At 38.6% G+C, this 13,665-nt stretch overlaps 1 protein-coding gene across 1 annotated transcript in view; it reads left to right on the forward strand.

The window, feature by feature from the left end:
- LOC126187706 (nuclear pore complex protein Nup205) overlaps nt 1–13,665 on the forward strand; it is a 277,609-nt gene that overhangs the window by 127,484 nt on the left and 136,460 nt on the right. Inside the window, exons 14-15 of the mRNA XM_049928949.1 lie at nt 12,537–12,746; nt 12,846–13,028. Coding sequence (XP_049784906.1) covers nt 12,537–12,746; nt 12,846–13,028 — 393 coding nt within the window. The remainder of the gene's footprint in view (nt 1–12,536; nt 12,747–12,845; nt 13,029–13,665) is intronic.

Raw genomic sequence — 13,665 nt, forward strand, 5'->3', positions numbered from 1 at the left:
TTTCAGGTACGGAGCTAGTGGAGTCTTGAAAGATCTAGTTTCACTGAGAGAACAGCATATTACTGTATAGAATCTTTAAGTACAACTGTCCTTGCCACTGCAGTGTATACTTTAACACCCTTTGTTAAGGGCATAGTGCAGTGCTCCTTATTAGTGGTTGATTTTACTTCTGTTTCATTCTTATGACAGCAAATTGCTGGCTGCAAGTAACAAGCAGAAAGTGGGAAGAGCAGATAGATCTTCAGCTTTTCAACAGATAAGTTTGTATTTTTAACCATTGTTAAAATGGTATTTTTAATTCACTTGGCTTGAAAATGTGAGATGTAATTCTTTGTTTAACAGATTCATTGATTATAAGGTGTTTTGTTTGCTGGACCTGAGTTGTTTGAAAGCAGGTTACCTCAAGCAAATAAACATTTCAAAGTGTTTTTTGTGCTATCGTTGGTGGATTATAGTACATAACACACAGATCGCTAAGACCTGACTATATGGAGATAGGCAGTTTCCTCTACTACACTGTGAGGGCTTTGTGACCGGCCTCTGAACTTGATGCTGCCACTTAACACACATTCACAGCCCCTCATTTTACAGCAGGCATCGTAGAGTTGTATCTGTATCACAGTCACCTGTAGTCTGTATTGTTGGAAGGCTCACTATAGAACTGCTATCACATATAACATTGGTAGACATGGTACTCGGATCTGGCAACTCTTGATGTGTTGTAAGTATTTGGAATTGACTGACACTTTGGTTGTGTGAGTGGCCCAGCATAATTTTACATTTGCTTCCGTATGAGGAAGACTCACATAAATTATGTTTTGAAATAACTCTTTTCTAACAGCAGAAATGAGTAGCTGTAAACACTAGTAGCTGTAGGGAGGAGAATGATTTATGCTGCCATGCTCATTTTTCCACATTGTATCCTCAAGATATTTGAACCATGTGAAGTCAGTGCCTGCAACACAGAGGTATAGTTTCTCTCTCATGTCGCCAGGGTAGATTACCCTCACATTTCAGTCAATCTACCCATCTCCATTCCTTGAGTACAAATCTCAAAAATTCTCTAGAAAATTGACATTGAATTTTTCTGAGTGTGCTAATTCACAAAAATTTAAACAGTTTTCTGTGGGCTACATGGTTCTGTGGTAGAATGCTTGTGTGTCACGTGGGCAGCTTGGGTTCGATTCCTGGCCACAAATTTTTAAACAAAGGTGCATGCCCTATGAGCATTTTTGTGAAGCATAAAATACATAAACATAAAAAAAATTAAAAATGATATGCTCTTTGTTTGGGCTGTGTGAGTTGTTGAGTATCATAGATATGGTCTTACAGGAACCAGAGTGATAAGCATCATAAAAATATGGAGAACAATGATTTTCATGACATTGAGCACAACATACAGATGTTACAATTTTTTATTCCATTTCCCCTCAATTCTCATGGAATTTTCACAAAATGGTAATTGGATGCATTAATTAGCATATATTCAATGAATTTTGTATTTAAATGGTGTAGGTATTGTAATTGGCAGAAAGAAATGAAAAAAGTAGTGACCAAAACGAGACTAGAACTAGTGATTACCAGTCCTGAGCTATTTTGCACTTCACAGAAATGCTAATAGAATGTGCATCTTTGATTAAAAATTTGCATCTGCTGGAAATCAAACCTGAATTGCCTGTAGGGCAGGAAAACATGCTACCACAGAACCATGGAGCCCATCAAGATATTGTTTTAGCTTTTGAGAGTTAAAGACACTCAGAAAACTTCACAGGCAATTTTCTTGAGAATTTTTGGGAATTGTTTCAAACTGCCTTGGGATATTGATTTCTGAGCTCTGAAGTACACTTACCATAAGGATAAAAAAAATTACAAAATCCAGTTGCATGTGGCCTGCTTGTAAGTACCACTCTGCTGGAAAGTAGGAATTCAGTGAAACACATATAGCTAGTTTTGCAGCTGCTTGGAAGTGCTGTAACAAAAGTGTTCCATCACACTTCATACAGGGTGACAATTATTGAACTGTATGAAAAAAAAAGTAAATTAGTTACAAATTACGGTGTTCACACACTTTATACAATGTGTAAACGTCATTACAGATATTCAGATTTAGGTTACGACACGTTTGATACGCTTGCCATCATTGGGAATGATGTGGCACAGGCGAATATCGAAATTCTGCATGATGTGCTGAAGTGTCGGAACATTGATACTACTGATGACCTTCAGAATTTCTGTTTTCAGTTCACCAATGGTTTTGGAGCTATTTCTGTGTGCCTTGGCTTTAATATAGCCCCACAGAAAGGAGCCCCGTGTGTTCATATCAGGAGAATATGGTGGCCAAACGAGGCCCATGCCAGAATGCGGTCCCCAAAGTGCTCCTCCAGGACATCACTCTCCTGCTTCGATGAAGTCAAGCTCCGTCTTGCATGAACCACATTTTGTTGAAATCAGGGCTTTGGATAATGGGGACAAAATAATCTTCCAAAACCTTCCCATACTGTTTGGTAGTCACCATGCCATCAAGGAATATCGCACCCATTATTCTGTGACTGGACATTGCGCACCACATAGTTGCCCGTTGAGGGTGAAGAGACTTCTTGATCGTGAAATGCGGATTTTCAGTTCCCCAAATGTGCCAATTTTGCTTATTGACGAAATGAAAGTGGGCTTTGTCGCTTTACCAAACCATATTTACATCAATGTTTCCCATCATGCCCCACGGCCAACTGTGCAGTTTGAGCACCCTAAAGCAAACTGTTCAGAAGGTATGGTGATTTTATTTCGTGTAGTTCATTAATTGTCATCCTATATATTGATGACATTGTTGAGGTGTAGGATCCTGTAGCATTGGGAATATGAGCAACTTGAAGTGGAGCTTACCAAGCCAAAACCGGTGAAGCCCAATATCAGGCATGGCTGTATGTATCTCCTTCCAGCTGTTCAATTAAGATGAAGTGGACTCCAGATAAGGCATAGGCCATTGATGCACTTAGGATCCACCAATGCTATAAGCAAGCCTACCCACTGCATTTTGCTTGAAAGTATTTTATTACCAAGAATACTTAAACAAGTGGAGCCGGCAGCGGTGGAAGATTAAGCTAGATACTGGCGACGGTGGACCACCATCTGCAGTGGACATTTCCTCCATTGTGACTGACTGTCCTCCTTTTTATTGTGCTTGTAGTAATGTGTTCCTTCATAAATTTTTTATAGTGTGCAGTTTTTGATTTTTGTCTGTGGTGTAGTTTTTACTTTGTTTTCTGATGTAGGCCTTAAAGGCCTGTTTATACAAGAAATTAATAATAATAATAATAATAATAATAATGAGGGGAATTCGTGCCATTGGTGTGTACTCATGTCTTCTATTTTGGGTGATAAATTTAAAGATGCCAGCTTGAGATTTCTCCAATTTAAAAATGTCAAGAAGGCATGTGGTTGCTGAACACCAGATGAAATTTCTCTATATATGAAACACTGAAGACTGTGGAATGGTTTGGATGGTCATTATGGTTTCACAGGATACTCTCTACATACTATAAGGGAACATAACTGATAAATCAGTGAATCATTTTAGGTGACCATATTCATTGAATGGGTGCTCTTATTATTTCCATCAGGAAATTGCATCTTTCACAGTTCTAATGCCCCCACACATGGCTAGAAATGTCCAAGATGGCTTTTCTGAATTGAGCATGAAATAATGTCTTTGCTGGTTTCAACAATCGGTGCATCTCGGCACTGACTTATGAGGTCTTTATTGGATAAGCAATCAATAGTCGTAATTCTTCTCTATTGCCCTCAAGGAATTGGGAAGTTTCTTTGCTAGGAATGGAATAAAATCCCATTAATTAGTCAGGATTTATAAACATTTATTGTAAGGACAATTCAAGCAGTTTTGAATGCCATATGAGCCCCTACACAATAAGCGATATCATTTTCTCCAACCTCATACATGTTTAATAATATTTATAGATAGTGCTCAGGCTGAATCAATAACTTGTATCCAATTGTTAATGGACTATCTGACCATGATGCACAATTCATGGAAATAAACAATACACCACCTTCCAGCCCTGAGGCAGGTTCATATAAAACAGTGAGGCATGTTAATGAGAACAGGATACAGTGTTTCAAGAGTATGTTTAAGAGGTGGAATGGGTGGACGTGTATATAGAAAGAAGTGCTAATGTCAGATTCAGTTTATTGCACAGTGCCTTTGTGTCAATATTTGAAAGTAGCTTTCCTAAAAAGTTGCTCAAAAAATCCATTTAAACAGCAAGTAAGCCTAGGCTAACTAAGAGAATTAAAATCTCATGTAAGGGGAAGAAGGAAATTTATACACAGTCCAGAATAAGTAAAGATCTGGTGTTACTTGAATACTACAAAAAATCCTGTGTCATTGTAAAGAAAGTCATTAAAGTGTCGAGAGGGAAGGATGCTCTGAATGGAACACATAATAGAAATAATAAGATTGAAATTAAATGAGATATTGTCAAACAGGAGACGGGAGTATGCCAGTGAGTGTACAAGAGCATAAAAATTAAACTACATGACAGTATTGTGACTGATAATTTGCATGTTAGAGGTGCATTTAACAAGCTATTTATAAATGTGGCATCAAAAAGAGAAATAAATAGTTCAGTCCAAGAAGAAGGAGAATACATTTAGAAAGATGTAGCATGAAACTTTAAGCAACTAGAAGTAGCACCAACATCTTTCACTGGAATTAATAAAATTATAAAAACTCTAAAAAAAAAGTGCACTTGAAGTTGATAGAATTTCAAACAGAGTTCTTAAAAGTAGTTGTAACTTATAATTAATGCCCTCAGTGATGTATGTAATGCGTCACTGGCGCAGGGAATTTTTCCACACATGTTAAAATGTGCAGTTGTCAAACAGCTTCATAAGAAAGGTGACATGACAGGACAGACATAGATAATTATTGTTCAGTTCCTTTATTGACATCTTTTTCCAAAATATATGAAAAAGTGTTGTACTCAGTGGGTAGCCTGACATTTAAGTAGAAACAATTTACTTATCTCATTTTATTTTTTAAAATGAACATAGACAGTATCAACTGACCATCTTTAGACCTCATACCATGCTGGTAGATGGTGGTGGTGAACAGAGCGGGTGTTACAAACTCCACGAATGTCAACACCTGCTTCATTCACCGCCACTGCCTACCTCATGGCATAGGGTCTGAAGACGGTCAGTAACAAACTGAAACCGGTAACCACAAAAATAAAGGTTTCTTGTGGGTGAGACTGTTTCTGTTAATTCTAAAGCACTAAGAATAACCACTGTTCTCCACAAAAAATGTTCTCAAAAAATGCAGTATCTCAGTTTGGATTCCAGGACGATTGCTTGACTGAGAATGCTATTTATACATTCACCCACCAAGTATTACAAGGTTTAAATAATAAAAATTGCCAGTTTGTATTTTTTGGGATTTTTCGAAAGCATTTGATTCGGGAAACTTGCACTTTATGGAATTGATCACCTTAGATGCAACTTGTTTGATTCACAAATAACAAACAGGATGCAAAAAAGTTGAGCTGGATAATTCAAACAATATTGGAAAGACAGAAAATTTTAGTGAATGGGGAGAAGTCACAAAGGGAGTTTCACAGGGTTCGATTTTGGGTTCACTCCGAACCCTCATTTATGCGAATGATCTTGCACGCAACATTCAGATTCTCTCTACTTTCTGCAGGTGACAGTAATACAATAAATACCATTAGCGAGAAAGTAACAGAAGAGATTGTTTATAGTGTTTTTCACAGATTTATTAAATTGTCCTCTAAAAATGTACTCCCTTAATTTTGAGGAAATGCACTATATTCAATTCTGTACAACAAATAGTCATATCGACAATTGATGTAATGTATGAAAGGGAGTCAGTAAACAGGGTAATATGCTCCAGACTTTTCCGTACACATTTTGGTGAAAACTTGAACTGGAAGGGACAAGTTACTGAGCTCCTGAAACAGTAAGTGCAGCTATGTTTGCTCTTTGTATAAGTGCTAGTCTTGGAAACAGATGAAGTAACCTTCTGACATATTTTGCACATTTCCACTCTATAACGTCTTAAGGAAAAAACTTTGCAGTAACTCATCACTTAGAAAGAAAGCATTGATTGCACAAAAATGAGCAATAAAAATAATCTGTGGTGTTCACCTGTGGTTGTTATGTAGATACCTCTTCAAAGCACAATATGTAAATTCACTAATGAAATTCACAAATAAACCATCACAATTTGAGATGATTAGTAACGGCCACACATATAACACTAGAGGAAAAAAATACCTTTATTACCCATTATTAAAGGTGCCAGTGGCTCAGAAAGGACTTCAGTATGCAGCAGAAAAAGTTTGTGATCATTTGCTTAATAACATAAACTGTCTGACAAGTAGCAAAGGAAGTTTTAAATCTAAACTAAAAACTATTTGATGTAGGACCTTAATATTTTTACTGTATGTTACATGATGCTAATAGTCAACTGTACTAAAATCTATTCTATCCATTTTATAGTTTTTAAGAAATGCTTTTTAAGTTTATTAACAAAAAATATTAATTGTATCTGCAGAAAATATTTTTTTAACTTTCTAATGGGGGAATATTAATGAGTGTAGTACCAGAGGTGGCCTTTTATGTTATGCAGAGTCTCTGAAAATTTCATTCATTTATCTATGATAGTTTCTGATATAATGAGGCATATATACTGAAAATTTTAGTTTGCGGGAAATTGACTTTAAGGAAAAAACTTTCAAAATTTGTTACTTACAGTTAATTAAAACTGTCCTGCTGCATATGATGGCCCTTCTTTGGCCTCTAGCAGGTCTTCCAGCTTCTTATTCACCTTTGTGGATGTTTGCCTTGCTTTCTTGGCCATATTAGATGCAGACCTGTCTGCATCGGGCTATCCTCATTTTATCACAGTGTTGCAGTCCAGTGCTCATATTTTTGCCAGGATTAATTCCCAGCTTTTTCAGCACCCAACACTTTCCAATATTACCACAATTGAATGTAATAACAGCATCATGAACTCCTAGTTTCATTGTATGCATGCCTACAAATACAGTCTTAGGAAGGCGGTTCCAGAATATGCTGTTGAAAAATTCATTTGGGTTCTGTGTCTGCCCACCCAGACATTTCCTTAGAAGGTCAGGATGAGACAAGTCTCTGAAAATAGGTTTAATTGCTGTAATAACAGCAGCAGGAAGAGAATGCTGGTGAGAATAAGATTCTCCAGTTGCCTGAGCCCTATTGTATTTGCACCACAAATTTTCTCCTGATAGACACAATCCATGACAAGGCTTATCATCAGTAGAGGACTTCTGGAAGAATATGGCCCAAACATCTCTCTTCATTGCCTCCAGATTTTCTTTATTTCTCGTAATTGCCTGCCCATAGTATACCTGCAAGTTTTCTACTTCAGTTTTAGTTAATCGACCCTGTCCGGTCAACAATTTTCCATCTTCTAATTTTTTTTCCTCTCATATCAACAGTTAGTTTTCTCAGCCTTGTTCCCAAACATTTTTGAACATGGCCTAGACATTCGATTTTGCGAATAATGGCATCTCTATATGGCTTCGAGTTCACCACATTGTTGTATGCCTTACTGTCACCATCACGCAAATATTTGGTGTACCATATGCCTCTTGTTTCTATGGAGTGATGAAATAGTTGTTGTACTCCATGAACTTCCATACCACCACTTCTTCCTCTAAAATTAGCCACACCGTTGTTCTCTTTATGCAATATTTAGGCATTATCTCCACATCTAACACTTTACTGGTGTCCACACTCGTGGCAGTCACCACTCCATTCAGAGAAGTATGTCCTCTTTTCTGCCAACTTCCATCAAGTGCAACTGCAATAGCCGAACATCCATCATTTTCTTCCACTGCTTCTCTAGCAGCCAGTTTAATGATTTCCTCATTGACCTCACATACAGCTTTCTCTAATATTGCAGTCAGTTTTTCAAAATTATTTGGTGGTTGATGTAAGTTCATCACTGAACAAAATGTTCTCCCTGCAACCATGCCCTTGCCAATGGACTGTAAGGCATAAACTAATCTAGTATTGATTTCATAAGGGCCACTTGCATCTGGTTTTTAAGAACTCATTAAAGAAATAGCAGCAGAGCATTTAGTGCAAATTAAATCCGTGGCAATCGCTAGGCCTTTTTCCCACTGTCACTCACATTTTCACACTGTGTGACTCACCACACTGTCTACTTGTACAAATTTAGAAATTACATCTGATAATATTCCCTAATTTATAATAATGTTACTGCAACCCTTGTCGCTTACAGTAAATTGGTTGTAACACTCTTGAAATGGTGAGAGCTTCTTTGATGATGCACTTGTTGAAGAATTTGAATTAGAAACATCATTGCCAGGCAACATAACCTCTTTTACAGAAAGCTGTCTAAACTTGTTCCCTCTAAATTGTCGTTTGTTGAAAATGCCTTTACGTTTCGTCATCTTCAATAAACACAACAAAACACACGTAAACAAGCAGCGCAAACGTAAGTATAACAACTACTCGGAATCACACTTGAAGAAAACTAACCACGTGTTTGAAAGAGTGTTGTTTACAAACAGCGGAAATAAAAGAATACTGACCGTTGCATTCCAAGGAAAGCCAACACACTTGGGAGTAAGAAAAAACCCTAATGTGCAATGTAGGGGATATAAAGATCTAAAATATATGCAGAAAAGTGGGTGTGGCACATAAACACACGTGGTAGGAAAATGCTCTTTAAATGCTCGAAGAAAAAAAATTTTTCAGCAAAATCCTTTTAGAGTACTTAAATAAAACCTTAATCTATTGAAATATGATTAAAACCGAAAATCGATTTTTTTCGACCTGAACCACGGTGTAGTCCCCTTAAGATCGTGCATTGCTTAGGAGAGTCACAGAAGACAAAATTTTGAAGGGGGAGTATGGCAGAAACAAAAAGCAATCTTAATTTCATTGTTCATCATATTTTGTAGTTATTGTGCAGTTCCTAACAATCCTTTCTGTGTTTGTTGGACCATTCATACAATATAATTTAATGTAATATCGTGTTCCTCCTCCTTTTGTCTTGCATAGTGTAGCAATTCGACATGGCATGGACTCAATAAATTGTTGGAAGCCACTTGCAGAAATATTGAGCCATGCTGCCTGTGTAACCATTCATAATTGTGAAAGTGTTGTCAGTGCAGGATTTTGTGCATAGATTGACCTCTCGATTACGTCCCTTAAATGTTCAAGGGCATTCATGTCGTGTGATCTGGGTGGCCAAATAATTTGCTTGAACTGTCCAGAGGTGTTCTTCAAACCAGTGGTGAAAAATGTGGCGCGATGACATGGCGCACTGTCACCTCCAAAAATTATATCATTGTTTGGCAACATAAAGTCCATGAATGGCAGCAAATGGTCTTCAAGCAGCCAGACATAACCTTTCCAGTCAGTGATCAGTTCATCTACATCTACATCCATACTCTGCAAGCCACCTGACGGTGTGTGGCGGAGGGTACATTGAGTACCTCTATCGGTTCTCCCTTCTATTCCAGTCTCGCATATTGTTAGTGGATAGAAGGATTGTTGGTATGCCTCTGTGTGGGCTCTAATCTCTCAGATTTTATCCTTATGCTCTATTCGCGAGATATACGTAGGAGGGAGCAATATACTGCTTGACTCCTCGGTGAAGGTATGTTCTCGAAACTTCAACAAAAGCACGTTCCGAGCTACTGAGTGTCTCTCCTGCAGGTTCTTGCACTGGAGTTTATCTATCATCTCCGTAACGCTTTCGCGATTACTAAATGATCCTGTAATGAAGCGCGCTGCTCTCCGTTGGATCTTGTCTATCTCTTCTATCAACCCTATCTGGTATGGATCCCACACTGGTGAGCAGTACTCAAGCAGTGGGCGAACAAGCGTACTGTAACCTACTTCCTTTGTTTTCGGATTGAATTTCTTTAGGATTCTTCCAATGAATCTGTCTGGCATCTGCTTTACCAACGATCAACTTTATATGATCATCCCATTTTAAATCACTCCTAATGCATACTCCCAGATAATTTATGGAATTAACTGCTTCCAGTTGCTGACCTGCTATATTGTAGCTAAATGATAAAGGCTCTTTCTTTCTTTGTATTCGTAGCACATTACACTTGCCTACATTGAGATTCTATTGCCATTCCCTGCACCATGCGTCAATTCGCTGCAGATCCCCCTGCATTTCAGTACAATTTTCCATTGTTACAACCTCTAGATATACCACAGCATCATCCGCAAAAAGACTCAATGAACTTCCGATGTCATCCACTAGGTCATTTATGTATATTGTGAATAGCAACGGTCCTATGACACTCCCGTGCGGCACACCTGAAATCACTCTTACTTCGGAAGACTTCTCTCCATTGAGAATGACATGCTGCATTCTGTTATCTAGGAACTCTTTAATCCATCACACAATTGGTCTGATAGTCCATAAGCTCTTACTTTGTTCATTAAACGACTGTGGGGAACTGTATCGAACGCCTTGCGGAAGTCAAGAAACACGGCATCTACCTGTGAACCCGTGTCTATGGCCCTCTGAGTCTCGTGGACGAATAGCGCGAGCTGGGTTTCACACGATCGTCTTTTTCGAAACCCGTGCTGATTCCTACAGAGTAGATTTCTAGTCTCCAGAAAAGTCATTACACTCGAACATAATACGTGTTCCAAAATTCTACAACTGATCGACGTTAGAGATATAGGTCTATAGTTCTGCACATCTGTTCGACGTCACTTCTTGAAAACGGACCAGAGGACCCAGTTTGTTCCATGTAAACACAGCCCACCCCGTTATGGAGCCACCACGAGCTTGCACAGTGCTTTGTTGACAACTTGGGTCCGTGGCTTCATGGTGCCTGCACTACGCTCAGAACCTGCCATCAGTTCTCACCAGAGGAAATCGGGACTCGTCTGACCAGGCCAGGAGAGGCACTGCAGGCGATGTCATGCTGTTAGCAACGACACTCGGACTGGTTGTGTGCTGCAAAGCCCATTAATGCCAAATTTAATCACACTGTCCTAACGGTCATGTTCCTTGTACATCCCACATTGAATTCTATGGTTATTTAATGCAGTGTTGCTTGTTCATTAGCACTGACAACTCCGTGCAAATGCCACTGCTTTTGCTTGTCGAATGAAGTCTGCTGCCTACAGTGTTGCCCGTGGGGAGAGGCAATGCGTGAAATTTGGTATTCTCTGCACACTCTTGACACTGTGGATATCACTCGGAATATTGGATTCCGTAACGGTTTCTGAAACAGAATGTCCCGTGTCCCCAAGTCCAACTAGTGTTCCACGTTCAGAGTCTGTTATTTCCCATCGTGCGGCCATAAACACATTGGAAACCTATTTACGTGAATCACCTGAGTACAAATGACAGTTGCACCAATGCTCTGCCCTGTCATACCTTGTGTAAATGGTGCTACTGCCATCAATATATGTGCATATCGCTGTCCCACGATTTTTTTCACCTCAGTGTAATTTGAATGCTTCCGTTAAGAATTCACTGATGGAATGGTGTTCTTCACTAATTAGCGAGTTTGCTTTCTTCAAGTCTTCTCATTTCAGTTTTATTTTTGTACATTTCAGCCTGTCTTTAGCATGACAGTTTCTTCTCTTCTTGACAAAGAATTGTTGAACCAAGAAATTAAATTTAAAAAACCTCCTTGGGCTTTGTTGGAAACATGAGGATATTTTAAAAATTCGTATTGCTGCTAGACCGTGCGTTCGTGCAAGAAATTGAATGATTGCCAAGAAGTATGAGATTTTGTTCAGTTTTAAGAGAAGCTATAAATTTTATCAATTTCTTTGAATCTGACATTTGTTTCCAAGTAACAATCAACAAATAGAAGAAGAATACATAGTTTGTTGTAGAATTGAAATGTTGTGGTTGAGTAACAGTTGATAGAATTACTGCATTCTGCCTGGTCAGTGCGCTGTATGTGCAGTATAAGAAGGTTGTGAGATGGCTGATGGGAACACTTTACTTGACAGAAACTGAATGACATTGACGGATAATGAGTGATTCCTGACAGCTGCTGATTTGATTTAGCAGATAACTCTGTGTTCAGTGCATCTGCATCTACAGAATCAGAGTTGGCAAACTGAGTTAATGATCACTGAAACCCTTACATACAACTGGGTGCAAAATTGTCCAATGTGTTGACCTGTTAGACCCATTAAACGTAGTGTTGACTTAAAAATCGGTAGCAATTGGAAAACAATCAACACCAATTAAGACTGTTGAATTTCTGTTGACTTGGTTGCTTTCTTCAGCCACAGTGCTGTGAGAGTCTTATGTAGATTGAATGTGTAATAGCACGAATGGTGACTTCGACATTTATGTGAAGTGTTGCCTTCAGTGTTGATTTTTCAATTATCTTGCAAGACTGATAATGACAAATGTGACAATTAACGTCAAAAACAAAGATAGTTGTTTTCTTGCTTGGCAAAAACTGAATATTGTGGAATTTGTTTTTCAGACTGAACTGGAGGAGATAGAGTCCCGTAATGAAGAATACCCTCTGACACGGGCCCTTCTAAGTCTTCTGGACGTGTTGACCGACGTGCCCATCCCTCGGCTCCTTGGCTTAGGAACTAGGGCTCCAGGCTTTGACCCATACTTGAATTTTGTCATCAACTCTGTATTTCTGAGGTTCAATACTCGCATATATAAAAATCCGAAAGAGAAGGTGAGTTGTACAAATGCTCTGCCAATTGTTTTTACAGTAGCTACTAGTTTGAAGAAATTTTTCTGTTCTCTCTATTTTATACACATTCTTTTATTTCAGTGGGAAGTGGCTAAAGGATGTGTGAAATTATTTGTGAAACTCTTATCCCAGTATGAACCACAAGAAGAAGATTTCTCGCCACAATATGTAGACCTTCAGTCTGGAGGCTCATCACAAGTTAATGCACCCCCTGGATATCACCTGATGGTTAATTTGAATTCCAAGACTGAGTTGCTACAGCGAGTAAGTACTTGATGAGAAGTGGTGGAAACCTCTCTCTCTCTCTGTGTGTGTAATATGTAAACCCTATTGCAGTAGACACGAATCAGAACAACTCCCTGTACTTGTTGACGCTTTAAATTACTGTTACTGTCGTAGTGGCACATATATATGTACACATGTAATAAATCACACTGGTCATTGCTCTGTGTGGATTGACCAGGCACTGTGTAGTTTACGGTAAGCAGCATGTCAGTATGTCTTTGAACTGCTGTTCATTGAAATACCAGTAAAATTGCCATTTTTTATATAAATGAGTTGGTCAGTTCCAATACATGTGATGCCACAAGAAATAAATTTTGTAGGTGCCACAAAAATGTATTATATCCCAGAGAATTGTTGATTGTCAACTCACTTCTAGAAATGTATGAAAATTCTGTAATCAATAATTTGGGGGGGGGGGGGGGGGGGGGGGGGTCCAGTGCCCCTTCCTGCGGAGGCCTACACTTGTAAATCTTTCTCACTTCCACAGTACTAACTCCAGTCCCACTGCCAAACTTAATTTGTTTACTTTTTACAGATCACGCTGCTGGGTTGCTAAGGATCTTATTTGCACATGGGAGTTCTGTGCAGTGCTACCATGTTTACAATGTAATTCACC

Source organism: Schistocerca cancellata, chromosome 5 (assembly GCF_023864275.1).
Source record: "Schistocerca cancellata isolate TAMUIC-IGC-003103 chromosome 5, iqSchCanc2.1, whole genome shotgun sequence".
Classification (NCBI taxonomy): domain Eukaryota; kingdom Metazoa; phylum Arthropoda; class Insecta; order Orthoptera; family Acrididae; genus Schistocerca; species Schistocerca cancellata.